Source organism: Canis aureus, chromosome 9, assembly GCF_053574225.1.
Source record: "Canis aureus isolate CA01 chromosome 9, VMU_Caureus_v.1.0, whole genome shotgun sequence".
Lineage (NCBI taxonomy): Eukaryota > Metazoa > Chordata > Mammalia > Carnivora > Canidae > Canis > Canis aureus.
Window position 1 is genome coordinate 50,344,872 of NC_135619.1, and position 13,834 is coordinate 50,358,705.

Here is a 13,834-nt window from a genome sequence, read left to right on the forward strand (position 1 = left end):
TCTCCCTTCTGCCAGGTCCTCCAATCCTGGCCTGGCACAGGGGTGCCCAGATGGCCATCTCAGGCCATAAGTGGCTTACAGATGCATTTTGTTTGGCCTATACAGTTCATGCCACATAAAATAGTATTTAAATTAAAAACTTATGTCTATTAAAAAAAAAAAAAAAAAAAAGCAAGGAACCTGGTACCAAGCAATGGTGGTCTTTGTACCTTTTACCCGTTGGCAATTGGCTAGAGGGAAGTCAAATTCTACAGCCTCTGATATATCAGCCAGGCCCATAGGCATGGGAGGAGGAGGGGTGTTGGAGGGGGTTGAAACCCCTACGGAAGGAAGGGGCAAACAATGGCTTTGGAGTCAGATACTAGGCTTTTATTTTAGCTTGTGACCTTGGGAAATACTCCTTGGGCCTCAGCCTCTTCAGCAATAAAATAAGGTAATGACAGTATCCCTGTCATAAGATTTAATGATAAATTATTTATGATCAAGTATAAAAAACTGCAAGTACAAGAGAGGTGCTCAGATTCTGTTCATTCTTCGTCCCCATTATTGTCATTTATTTTTTCAAGACTTTATTTATTTGGGCAGCCCTGGGCTTAGGGGTTTAGTGCCGCCTTCAGTCCAGGGCCTGATCCTGGAGACCTGGGATCGAGTCCCGCGTCAGGCTCCCTGCATGGAGGCTGCTTCTCTCTCTGCCTCTCTCTCTCTCTGTGTCTCTCATGAATAAATAAATAAAATCTTTTTAAAAATTTACTTATTTATTCATGAGAGACACACACACACACAGAGAGGCAGAGACACAGGCAGAGGGAGAAGCAGGCTCCATGCAGGGAGCCTGACGCGGGACTCGATCCCAGGTCTCCAGGGTCAGGCCCTGGACTGAAGGCGGTGCTAAACCGCTAAGCCACCTGGGCTGCCCGTGTTGTCATTTCTCTTAAATCAACTTGATTGCAGTAAAATTTACATACAATAAAATGCACCTATTTTTAATTAGTTTGAAACATTTCGACAAGTATGATCACCTGTGTAACCACTGCCACCTTCCTATTTTGGTATATGTGATCTGGCAATGGTTTCACCTGCCCCTACTCCCAATCCCTCATGTGCCAAATGAAGAAGCCAACCCATGATAGCGTACCGCTTGCCAACCTGCGTGTGTAAATGTTATCTTTCCTTCGGGTATGAACGACCTATGTTCTTTGCACACAGGGAGTTCAGAACTCCCAGAAGCCTATGGGTTCTTTCAATTTCCTTCAATGAAATGAGAAGACTGCCCTGTAGACTTGCAATCACTTGCTCTCCCCGGGCCCCAGACACAGCTCACCCTGCCCTCTGCCAGGTCAGGCCTCCATCCCATGCCACTCTCACCTTTGCGTTCTGCAGTGAGGCCAGCTCCACTGCCTTCTGGGCCAGGGTCAGCAAATTGGCTTCCTGGGATGCCCGGCGCCTCCGTCGAGTGCTCTGGATCACCCCACCCCGTAGCACCTGCCCACAGTCCCCAGTGCCCACTGCCCGCATGCTCTCCTCGTTGCCCATTGTGGGAGCCTCCCGCTCCCGACCGTTGGGTGCCAGTCTCTCCCCTTCAGACAGCACCTGCGACTCCCTCAGCTCCAGTGGGAATCCCAGAGCTTCAGGATGCGGCTGCCCCAAGGGGCCGGGTGGTGGCTGCTGTGGGGGCCAGGGGTGTAGGAACAGGTTGCTGGTGGGCTCCTGTCCAGGTTGGGTGCCAGCCACATCCAGGGGGGCAGAAGGCAGGACGCCCTCCTTAGAGAGGCGGCGGGAGCGTCGGGGGAAGGCGATCTGGGACTGAGGTAGCACAGGCTGTGGGGCTGAGTCCTGCAGGAGGGCCTTGCGAAGTTCCGGGTTCATGTCAGGGTTGGGGGGGAAGGGGTAGGGCGCCATGCTGTGGTGAGCCAGGTGGGACTGCCCCAGAGGCCCGGCCGGCTGCAAGCCAAAGTCCTGGGGCTGCTGAGAGGGTGGCTGCTGCATGGGATAGAAGTTCTCAAAGAGCTGCATCTGGGGAAGGGCGGCCTGTTGCTGCTGCTGCTGCTGCTTCTGTGGGGGGAAGGCCGCCACGGGGTTGGGGGGCGGTGGGCCCTGCCGGAAGACCTGCCGGTTCACCTGGTGGCCAAACGCCAGCTGGAAGGGCTGCAGGGGCAGTGTCTGGTTGGCGGGCTTCTTGGCCACATGGAAAGAGTTCAGAGGCGTCTGGGGCCTCCCTACATCCAGCTGCATTTTCTGTGGCATCATTGGCCGCACGGCATTTCCGTAGCGGTCCAGCTGCGGCCCACCTCCTTTCTCCCGCTTCAGTGCCTCTGGGTGGTTGTAGTAGGTAGAGACCCCCATGCCAGGATGCGGGCTCCCCTTGGGTCCACTGTAGAGGGGCAGGCTGTGGCGGTTCCATGTTGTGTGGGGTGGGGGCTGGCCCGGCTGCTGCTGCCAGCCACTGTCACTGACACCCCCACCGCCTCCACGGTCGGGGCCCCGGCCTGGAGCCATCACAGAGTTGGGCCACTTGACGGAGCCCACCTGCTGGGACAACATGGCTGCCGTGGTCCGCTCGGAACTGTACACCACGGAGTTTAGCAGGGCCAGGCTGTTGGGAGGGGGCAGCTCCACGGGCTGGGACACGGGGGCGGCCCCTACGGGACCCTCGGGCCCAAAGTAAGGCTCCTCCTTCACTCTGGTGGACTGTGGAGGAGCTGCGGGCTGCTGTGGGGCCTGCAGGGGTGCGGGCTGCTCCTTGGGAGCTGGTTCCTGATCCCCAAAGAGGCAACGCTTCCGCTTGTTCTGAGCCTTGGGCTGGGCCTGGAGGTTCATGGTGTGGCCAACTGGGCCCTGGCGGTGAGCCCTACTTCACCAGTTGCCCATCCCCTGTGGGAAGGTCCTGCTGGAAGCCCAGCTCTTGTCCAGGAGCCAGTGGGGGCAGAGCAGGGATGAGGTCAGACACAGGGAGAAAGAACCGTTGGCTCTTCCTTGCTCTTCGTGGAGAGGCTCTTGGGCTTGTCTACTTTTCCCAGTTCATGATGTTCCACGGGACCCTGGAGCCTGCAGACAGAAGAATGATAGTGTCAGTCACAGCCTCTCAGGATGCCCCAGATGTCAGCACACATGTGAGGGGCCCAAGTTCACAGAGCAGCCCTGGTGAGGCAGGAGCCAGGGCCCCGGGGGAATTACCAGAAGGCGGCGCTTTGTGACTCTCTTCATCCCACCACCTCACCCTGCAGCATTTGGGTGTGTGATCTGTACACTACACAAAGGCACCTGCCAGGGAACAGGAGAGGCTGAGACCCAGGTGGAGGAGCCCCTGCAGCCAAGGTGGGAAAAGGTGCAACAAAGTCTTCCTCTTAGGCCAGGCCTGGCTACCCATTGGCTGAGCACAACTGTCCAACGCAGTAGCCTCCTCACCAGACCCAGAAGTTTTATCCAGACGGTGCCTCCTCTGATGCTCCAAGCATATCTCAGATGCAGGAAGTGGAAACAACAGGGGTCATTCCTAACTATGCGGTTGTTCCAGGCAGGGGAGCCCACCACGTCCTTGCAGAGTGCAGCACCCAGGGCTAGGCTCCCGTCCTTTGCACTGAGGCATGTAGGTGAGGCTGCAGAAGGGTGTGTGTTCTAGCAACACCCCTGGGAGGAGCTGCTGGGTGGGACTGTGGCTGCCGTAGTCTTCCCTAAACCAGCACAGAACCTGTTTTGCAGCCCTGGCTGGCTGGGGGCAGGATCCAGCCTGGTACCTGGTCAGCAATCCCCACCTCTCCTCCCCTCCCAAAGAGCTCCCAGTATCCAGAGCTAAGGACTAGCGCCACTGCAACATGGAGGAGATGCAGATTGCTAGAATTTAGGTCTGTAATGTTTTTCTGTGACATGGTATGACTTTAACTGTTCACAGTGTCTGTGTTTATTTTCTAACTTGATTTTAAAAAAACTTCAATACACAGGTTGCTCTATTTATCCTGCTACAGGACAGCCAAAATCAAGACCAGCATTTTATAATTTACATGTATTTTTATTACCTAAATGTGTAACTCACATGTATTTTCAAAGACTTTGTCTTTCTTCAGAAAGGGCTTTTTTTTTCTTCCTCCCTGGTTAGTTGGTGAGGGTGGGAGCTACGCGACCTCCCTCTTCCCCACACTGCTAAAATTCTGGTCCTGAGCCAGTCAGGCCAGGAGGGGTGAGGAGGGGAAGCTCAGGAAGCCCGGGGGAATAAATCTGCAGGTCCAGACCAACCTCAGAGCTCAGGCCCTAGAAGCTCCAGGTCCTACTTTGCAGTCCCGGGAGTTCCCAGGAAACCAGCCCAGCCAAGGAGGGCTGGGCCAGGGCGGCAAGGGCAGGCTCTCCGTGCGAGGCCCCCTATCACCCGTTCACAGGCTTCCGCAGCTCCCCGGCCCTTCCCCTCTCAGCGCAGCAGTGACTCACTGCAGCCACCCTCCCTTCCCCACCACCTGCCTTTCACTTTCACCAGCACCCAGAAGGGGAGGGACTTCCTCCTGCATTTCCTTCCTCAGCTCCCAGCCCTGAAGCCAGCCAGCCAGAGCTTCCCGTGAGCACCCCCTTCGTCTTCACTTATGGAAGTCGGTGGAGGGAGAGAAAGAGGCTGGGTGGGCATCCAAGTCACTCTGGCCCTGGCGGCACGGGGACAATTTGAGCAGGCAGGGAGTGCAGAGGGCCGCGGAAACTACCTTTAGAACCAACCCCTTCAAGGCAGCTCGGGTGGCTCAGCGGTTTAGCACCGCCTTCAGCCCAGGGCGTGATCCTGGAGACCCGGGATCGAGTCCCACGTCAGGCTCCCAGGATGGAGCCTGCTTGTGTCTCTGACTGTCTCTCTCAAGAATAAATAAATAAAAATCTTAAAAAAAAAAAAAAAAAGAACCAACCCCTTTAAACTCTCAGTCCCTGACAGCCAACTCGATTCAGAGCAGAGACCCCAAAGCCAGCCCCCCCCGCCCCCTCAAGGAAAATAGCCCTGGGCGCCACAGTGAAGCAGCAGCCTGGGGGCCGTCTAGGCTACAGGAGTTGGCTCTGCCTCTCCAAATGAGCGTGAGAGAGCAAACTAGAGGTCTGCGTGTGCAGAAGCAAGACAGAGGAAGGAAGGATGTGCCCGTGGGGCGGGGGAGGGCGCCGCGCCGAGGAGGGGCTGCAGGGCCACGTGCCTCCAGGGGGCCTGAGAGCCCTTCGGGTGCTCACGTGCACTTGTGCTGCCCCTGCCCTGACTGGCACAGGTGGCCCCCCTTCCCCAGCCACGGGCCCGCTGCCTTTGAGCCAGGGCACCAGCTCAGGGACACCGGGACTGGAGGAAGGGGAGGCCCACGTGGCAGATGAGCCTGGGTGCACGTGTGAGAGCGTGTACCTGGTGGGGGGTACACAGGCACCAGGCGAGGGGGGTGGGGGAGGTGGCCACCCGGAGCCTGGGGAAGGGTGAGTTCTGTAGGTTGGGTTGAGTGAGACGGAGGTGGAGTCTGTGAATGGAGCGCCAGGGCAGGGCTGCTGCTGCCCACACACCCCCATCCCCAGGGCCCCACGCTGGCTCACCAGCAGCTGTTTGGTTAGGCTAGTCTGCTTCCCATCCTCCATCCTGTATGTCAAGGATCATCACTCAGGATACCACAGTAGGTTTCCAAAGGGAGGCTGGGAACTTGCTTAGAAGAAGCCAAGGGGGCAAATCCTTGGGGAGGCTAGCTGGATCACCCCAGAAGTTTCTGCAGAGGCCTTCCTGTCACCCCCAAGAACACAGACACCCAGACCTGAGACCCTCAGAGAAGAAAGGTCATGATAATGGGGGGGGGGGTGAGAAGAGTGAAAGATGCCTGGGAACCCTAGAGGAAGGAGGGGAGGGGATACACCAAGGTGGCGGCGGCAGCAGCGGCAGCGGCAGCAGCAGCAGCAGCAGCAGCAGCAGCAGCAGCGGCAGCAGCAGTATTATCAGAAGAATGCACCTGAGCTAGGCCTGTCCTAAGTGCTTTTCATACGTTTAGTTTCCACAAGAACATTATAAGGCAGCATGAACCCCACCATGAAGCATTGCTATTTTAACCTCCATTTTACAGATGAGCTAGATGAGGCTCAGAGAGGCTAAGTAACTTGATAATGGTCACACAGTAATTTCATTGCAGGGCCAGAACTTGAACCTCAGTCTGCCTGACTCCAAGATCAAGCTCTTATTCCTTGTCTAAGACATGCCATAAAGACACCAGGTCCCTCTCTGCATAACCCCCTGTAGAACACACTCCCCACCATCTCAGAGCAAGGATTTCTGGACACAGATATCCCTCCTCACTGCATTGGAAAGGCCCCTTGCTCCTGCCTGAACCATTGGCAAGTAAACCTCTCCTATTTCTCTTCCAGTACAGCTGAGGCCCTCTCAATCCTAGGGGAAGAGAGGGAAGAAATGGGGCATCACCCCAGAAGAGCCACCCACAAGGAGGCCTGAGACTGCACCGGCCACTTTAGCCCCCGCCGTCTGCGCCTGGACTGTCCTGCCCCTGCGAGCTCACCCCTGCCTCAGGTCTAGTTACTGCTTGTGGGGCTTCCAGCTCCCATACCCTACTTGTGTACCTCACAAACTGCAAACTCTGGGCAGAATGAAGCCACTTCCCCTCACTTCTTATACCCCAGCCCCACTTCTCTGTTCTTCAGGTGGAAGTCAGCCTGGCCTTCCTCACAGTGAGGAAGAGGAAGGAAGCCATCTTTTCCGAAGGCTACTGACCTATGGGCCAACTCCCTGAGGGTACAGGAATGAGGCTGTAATGAGGAACTTCTGCAGGCGTCTCCCTCACCCGGGGACAAGCTGCAGGGTCTCTGACAGCGGATGCAGGAAAGGAAACCCACAGTCACCAAGAGGCCTCAGACAGCACAACCAATTTATCAGTCTGCTTGATTGTCCCAGCTCTATTCATTCTCCCTTCCCCCCGGGTACCTCACTACTATAAACCAATCCCTGATCAGACCCAGAGATGCCCCTGAGCAGAAGACAAGGCAAGAATCTGTTATCAATGACCAAGGACCTAGGAGGCTTTCAGGAGGATCTGTGGTGGAAAGCACTTTCTCTCTATGGAAGAAAGCAATTGTGCACCAAGAAAAGAAAAGAGTGCTGAACCTGCATCTGTGTTTTGCAGACACATGAGGGAAGGTGCTGGAAAGTCCTTTGGGAGCTCTATGCTGATGGGGACACCGTGCCTGCCAGGGAGGGCAACCAGAATACATACAGCTCCCCAAGTGCTCTCAGCAGCCCTGTCACACACCCAACACTGGCTGGGAGAGTCCAGTGAGCCCTCACCACAGTGGGGCCAGGCCGTGACCACTAGGTGACCCAGGGCCACTCATAATAAGTTAGAGATATTGAATGTGGCCATCTGAGACACAAGACCATTGTAAGTCAAGGTTACACAGGCCAGGAAGGAGGTGCCTCGCTTGGTCCTAGCAGCCACAGGGGCTCAGCTCTGACCAGGGGTTCAGAGATGACTAGAAGATCCTCCTGTTCCTTATTGCTAAAGCTCCTATAGCTCCTGCTCTTACCACTGGGCCACTCCCAGCCCTACCAACTCAGCATTGTGAAGACGGAGGATCAGAGCTCACACACCCCTGACCAAGACAAAATACACCTATTTATGGCATCTATCAAATTTCTAGGCCAGCCAATTCCCTGAGCACCCGAGAGGCTATGTTTGGACAAAGTCTAAACTTCCTATCCTGCCCACAAGTCCTGCAGACTTTGGCTCCTGCCACCTCTCACAACCTGCCATGCTTGAGCCATCATTCAGCAGTGTTCCTGCTCTGCTTCCAGGATCAGCAGCATCTCTACCTATGACACCTGTCTACCCTTTCATCTGGCCAGGTCCTACTTGTCCTTCAGGTCTGGGATACTGTTTCCTCTGGGAAGTCCTCCCTCACCCCAGGGCTGAGCCAGGAGCTTCACTTTGAGCCCAGGACACCTCCTAAACACCACCACCCCGCCCCCCACCACACTCAGCATAGTAAATTCCAGATACCTATTTCTTTGTCCCCAGCAAACAGCAAGCTCCATGGAGCAGAGTTTGCAGACCGTTGAACCTTGGCACTTGGCTTGTATCTGCCTCTTGGGATGCTCACTCAAGACTGCACCCAAGGTGAGTCAGAGCTCTGCCTGGGCAGAGATACTACTCACTGCCAGGGTGTCCACCCTGGGCCCCTACCCGGCTGCGGCTTCCAGTCTCTCTCCCTGATGCACATCAGAGATCCTCGTGATGCTGAGATGAAGTGAAAAGGTCCCACCTCCTAACCCCATCACATTTTACCCCATCAGTAGCCCCACACTGTCTCCAACTAAGCTAAACACAAATCCTTCTAATTTCTGGCCCACAAGCCACTTGCCCCTTGACTGTCACCTGCTGCCCCACACCACATGCAGGCCAACTGGAAAAGTGCCAGCCTTTCCATTGCCCTGTCCAATTTTTCTTTCCCTGTGGCTTCCCATCCTTGCTGAGACCATAGCCAGAGACATGAGCCTGTGGATCTGTTTATCTCATGCCCTGACATGACTGGGCTAGGCCTCAAGACACCAAGGTGTCTGGCTAGGATGCCAGGGGCAGTGATGAGGGACCCTCCTTAGAGGAGCCCAGCTTGGCCCAGCTGGCCTTCTAGCCCATGCTCATATCCTGGAAAGTTCTCTCTCAGGTACTCTGGGGTCTGTGGCTACAACCAGACTAGGCAAGTGGCCTGGAACTGCATCTTGGGCTGTCTAGAGTTGCCCAGGCTCTAGATAAACCTTCCCTCTGGACACGGTGCAATCATCTGCAATGCTCGATCCCCCTCACCTACCCCGCTCCCTCCCACTTTAACTGGAAGTTCACACCAGGCTAAAGGGCTTCATTTCTCGAAACCACTGGACACGTAAGTCCTGTTCATAAGGAGTCTGCAAACCAGTAAGGAAGGAGACATCAGGAACAGGGACAAGGACCTGACTCTGACAAATGTCACTTCCCCTAGGGGTGTGAGAAAGCAGGCCCTATGATCTACCCATTCCCAATCCATAGAGTCCCCAGATTAGCACTTCTCTGGACTTAGCTTCAGCTCTGAAATGCAGAGCCCATGCCAGTAGGGTCCCAAGGATCTCAGCTATCTAGCTGGTTAGGCCAGGTTTGGCCGGGGTTCGAGTTGGCTGCAGTCTGGACTGTGATGGTAAAAATGCCAACACTGAGATGCTTTTAAAGGGATGTGTGTGAGAGGAGAATCCTTTGCCTTATGAGGCCCTCTCAGGGCTTCATTCAGGCATCTATTTGCATTGTCCCTCTCCTCCAATGCCAGCAAACACCCTCAGGAAGTCCAGAGGAACCCAGGAGAACCAGATCTTATAAGGGGGAAGCAGAGGGGAAAAAAAGAATCCCAGGCAGAGCCTGGAAAGGATCAAGCCTCCAGGCTCAGCCCTTGCCCACACTGAGGGGACTGGCTGCCTCTCTCCTAGGCAAGGGCCACAAACAATCACAGGCAGCCCAGGCAAATCCCTTCCAGCAGAAGTTGGGAGTCCCAGGGAGTAAGGTAAAAGCTAAGCAGGTTTTGGCTTTCTCTGGAAGAGATACAGCAAGTATCACTAAGGTCCTTAAGTGGTTGAACCTCTGGAAAGGGTCTCATGGGGAGCCCTTTGGTCTCCTTATAACCTTCTCTGGGCCCTAAGGGACTCACACCACCAAAGGCTGCTCCAACCCTTCCCTCCCTCTGGAAAGGCAGGGCTCCCTAGAGGTCTAAGGCAGGGTTCTCTGGAGTCTGTGCCTGAGCCCCGGGGCTAGAGTCTGCCCCAGACCAAGACAGAGGAGCTATAGCACAGAGGCCTCCCTGTATATGGCCTCACCCTGCCTACCTAACAACTCCCCTTCTCCACCCCTTCCACCCCCCATCTCACACACACACACACACACACACACACACACACACACCTCTGCAGCCCTCCAGGCTCTGGGGAGGCACAGGAGACAAGGCACAGTCCCTACCCGCACAGTCCCTACTCCTCCTAATGGAGGAGAGACAGAAACACACACTGATTATAATGCATGGTGGCCCATGCAGGGGTTAGAAACACAGGGAACAGGTGACCCGGGGAGAGTTCTCTGACTTCAAGCATTTGCTGGAGCTGTTCCCTCCACCTGGAATCCCTGCATCCACTCTAAGGATCCACCTCCCTTCAAGGCCTACCCCCTACAGGCAGCCTCTGGCACACACTGTTCTCTGAATCTTCATGCTCTCATTCTCTGCATTAACCATTATCCCATAATACTTCTTTAGTTCCTTCTGTTTTTGCACTCAGATGGGGGGGGGGGGGCACGGGGGGCAATCAGGGCCTGGAGGCAGTACGGCCCAATGGAGAGTGCAGAGGATTGGCTGTCAGGTGTCCAGGAACTGTAGCAAACTGTGTCCTGCCTTTGAGGAACTCAGGAGCTCTGGGTGGGTCAGGGAGGGAGAAGGCAGGACAAAGAAACACTTAACCAGCAACTGCAACATGAAATATTAGCCACCAGCACCAACTAATGCCCCATGTGTGTGAGTATTGCTTACTTGTGTAACCACTATTCCCATCTGAGAAAAGAGAAAAGGTTGGCTCTGAAAAGTAACTTGTTTCAAGTCACAGCCCGAGGACACAAGTAAGGAGCCAGGATTCAAATCCAAGCCTGCCAACTCTGAACCAGATCTCTGTCATACCTGCTGCCCGGCTATGCTGAGAAGTGTTTCTCAAACCTACCCTTTGAGATGGGCTTATGGCTCTGGTGAGGAGTAGGGGGTGGAAATCTGTAATGCTTCATAGGCAGCCCAGGTGCTGGAGCAGGGGAAAGAAGGTCAGGGACTGGCATAATGTGGTTTCCAAGGACCCGCTGTTCGTCCCTCCCCATAGGAGATAAGAGGAGATGAGAGGAGTCCCATGGGGCCCTGGGTGGACTTAGCTCAGCCCCATGGCTGACCATGGCTCTGAGAGTGCCAGAGGCCCAGATGAGTGCCATGTGTACTGAGTGCCTACTATTGGTCAGGCACGGTGCTAAGGGCATTGCCAACAACATCTCATTGAACCCTCACTCTTCTCGTTCTCATTTTATAAGTCAGGAATCATACACTTAAAAATACCTATTTTACACAAAAGACAGTAATGGAGTAACAGAGAAACAAAAAAGAAAGAAGACAGAAATCAATAGCAAAATGGCAGACAGAAACCCTACCCTATCAATAATTACTTTTAAATATAAACACTCCAATTAAAAGGGAGAGGCTGGGAAAATGGGGAAAAAAAAAAAAAAAAACCCACCACGATCCAACTATATGCTATTTACAAGAGACATACACTTTAGATTCAAGGTCACAAACAGATTGAAAAGTAAATGGATGGAAAAAATAGACCATGTAAACAGTAACCAGAGAGAGCTGGACCGGACCAGACGTGCTAACATTATTACATTAATAGATTTTAAGACAAAAATTCTTACTGGAAACAAAGAAAGGCATTTTATAATGATAAAAGCATCCATCCAAAAAAAAAAAAAGAAAGCATCCATCCCTCAATAGGATATTACAATTAGAAACATATATGCACCTAACAACAGGGTCCCCAAATATACATGAAGCAAAAACTGTCAACATGGAGGGGAAAAACAGACAATCCAACAATAATAGTGAGAGACTTCCATACTTCACTTTAAATAAGGAACTGAACAGCTAACCAGAAGATCAATAAGAAACAGAAGACTTGAACACTGTGAAGCAACTAGACCTAAGAGATATCTATAGAACGTTCCACCCAACAACAGCAGAACACACATTCTTCTCAAGAACACATGGAATATTCTCTAGGATACATCATAAATTAGCCTATAAAACAAGTCTCAATAAATTTAAAAGAAGTAAAACCATACAAAGCATGTTCATTGATCAGAATGAAGTGGAATTTTAAAAAAATCAACAACAGAAGGAAATTTGGGGAACTTATGGGAAATGAAGGTTATAAGTGACTTGTCAGGTTCTCCCAGCCCAGAAAGGCCACTCCCTCAGAACACAGTCTGTATCCCTTCTGCACAGCCCTAAGAAGCTGCAGATCTGATTTTTGCAAATGCCTGGGTAGCCCCTCTCCCATCCCCCATTCTGGACACACACACTGAACCTGATCCCAAGCCTGACCCCAGAATCAAAACAGCTGTGGGAGGGAGAGGCCTGTGGGGCTGTTATGCAGCCCAGGAAAAAGGTCACAGGCAAATATTTTCACTCCCCCTGCCAGTCTACAGAATATCCAAAAGAAGGAAGCAAACATTTATAGAGCACTTCCCCTATGCCAGGCACTTGACATGCCCTAATCTATGCTTAAGAACTTCCCATCTAGGCATCTTATTGTCTCCATTCTAGATAAAAACCAAGGCTCTGCAGCTAATGTGGCAGAAGCAAGATTCAAGTCCCTGTTGTCTGCCTTCAAAGTCCCTGGTCTTTCCATCATTCTTCCAGAAAAATCCCAATTCCACACTTATTGTGGGCTTCAGGAGAAACGCTACACGTGAGAACCCCACAAAGCCAGCTGTGGACTCTCTTCTTCCTCATGCTCCCTCCCAGCTGCTGCTCTTCCTGGCAGTACTTCCAAGTGGAGCACAGTATACAACCCTCCCACCAAGAAATAATCCCAGCCCCAACCTGTCAGAACCAGCTCCTCGCAACACTGGGGGTATCTGTAAAAGCCCCTGGAAGCCCATAGGGTTTTAAGAGAAGGGTACAGTGGGGTCAACAGGATCTCACTCACTGGAATAAGAGCCCCTATACCACATGGAGAAAGGTGGCTTGTGCCTCTCTTCAGAGCCAACCAGCAAAGCCGGGCCCAGCTGGGGAAGCTGAACAGATTCCAAATATTAAGGGACGTCAATGTTCACTGAGTTCAAGTCCTTGTTCCACAAAGCAGCCCAGAGAAGGGAAGAAATTAGCCTGCAGAAGCCCAGCCAGGAGCAGAGCAGGGCCCAGAGTCGAGAACTCCAGTAATAATGCTTCGTCCTCCACTCAGGCAGGCCACACCTTTTGGCAAGACACTGGGCAGGGCTTGGAGCCAAGGTGAAATCCCGACATCACAAAAAAATAAGGCTTTCTCCTTCACCACCATCAGCATCTCTAACATTTCTTGAGGGTGCCACGATGTGCCAAGATGGGGCGAAGCACTCTGTACCTATGACGCTGTTTAATCTTCAAAACACAGTAGGTATTAGTACTCTCCTCCTTTTTCAATGAGGAACCTGAAAATCCAAGGGGCCCAATCACTTGCCTGAGGCCACAGGAGTATAGAGGTAAGGCAGGGACTGGAATCAACAGCCCTTTCTGCAAACTTCCTCCCCCAGCTTCAAGCTCAGCCTCCTGCTTGGTAGCTGGGATAGATGGCAGCAGCCTCTGGACTGCTTACATCTTCTCCCCTGAGAGCAGCTTCAGCTGAAAACCACCATGGTGTTCTGGAAGTGTGGCTGGGCAAGTACGGTGGCTGAGAGAGGCCTAGGAAGTGAGTGGCTTTGAAAATGCTACTGGTCACCACCATTGGGGACCACCTGTGAAGGCCCAACATCCTCAAGAGGAAGCCACACCCCTCCCATACTCCCCAACCCCACACACACAGCTGGCAGACAGCTCTTTACACATAAAGCCTTGACTCTCCCCTGCTTGTCAGCCACCCTAAATCCCCATGGGGCTCAGGCTCCTGTCCCTTCCCCTGGTACCCTAAAGTCTGAGTCAAGTCAGCTCCATGACTGGGTCCCTACTGGGCCAATGCCCCTCTCCCCAGGCACTGTGCATCAGCCCCAGTCCTAGCCATCCACCTCCTGCATAGGGCTCTCAGAAAGGCTTCCCCTCAAGGACCTGAATT

The 13,834-nt window shown here is 53.3% G+C and overlaps 1 protein-coding gene across 6 annotated transcripts in view; it reads right to left on the minus strand.

The window, feature by feature from the left end:
- MIDEAS (mitotic deacetylase associated SANT domain protein) overlaps positions 1 to 13,834 on the minus strand; it is a 70,300-nt gene that overhangs the window by 20,564 nt on the left and 35,902 nt on the right. For 4 of the 6 annotated variants that reach the window (XM_077909938.1, XM_077909942.1, XM_077909939.1 and 1 more), the window contains exon 2: positions 1,366 to 3,045. In XM_077909938.1, the coding sequence (XP_077766064.1) occupies positions 1,366 to 2,817 (1,452 nt within the window). In that variant the 5' untranslated portion in view covers positions 2,818 to 3,045. Of the gene's footprint in view, positions 1 to 1,365; positions 3,046 to 5,532; positions 5,714 to 11,644; positions 11,764 to 13,834 lie in introns of those variants that run through there. The other 2 variants (XM_077909940.1, XM_077909941.1) reach the window with 2 other exon arrangements.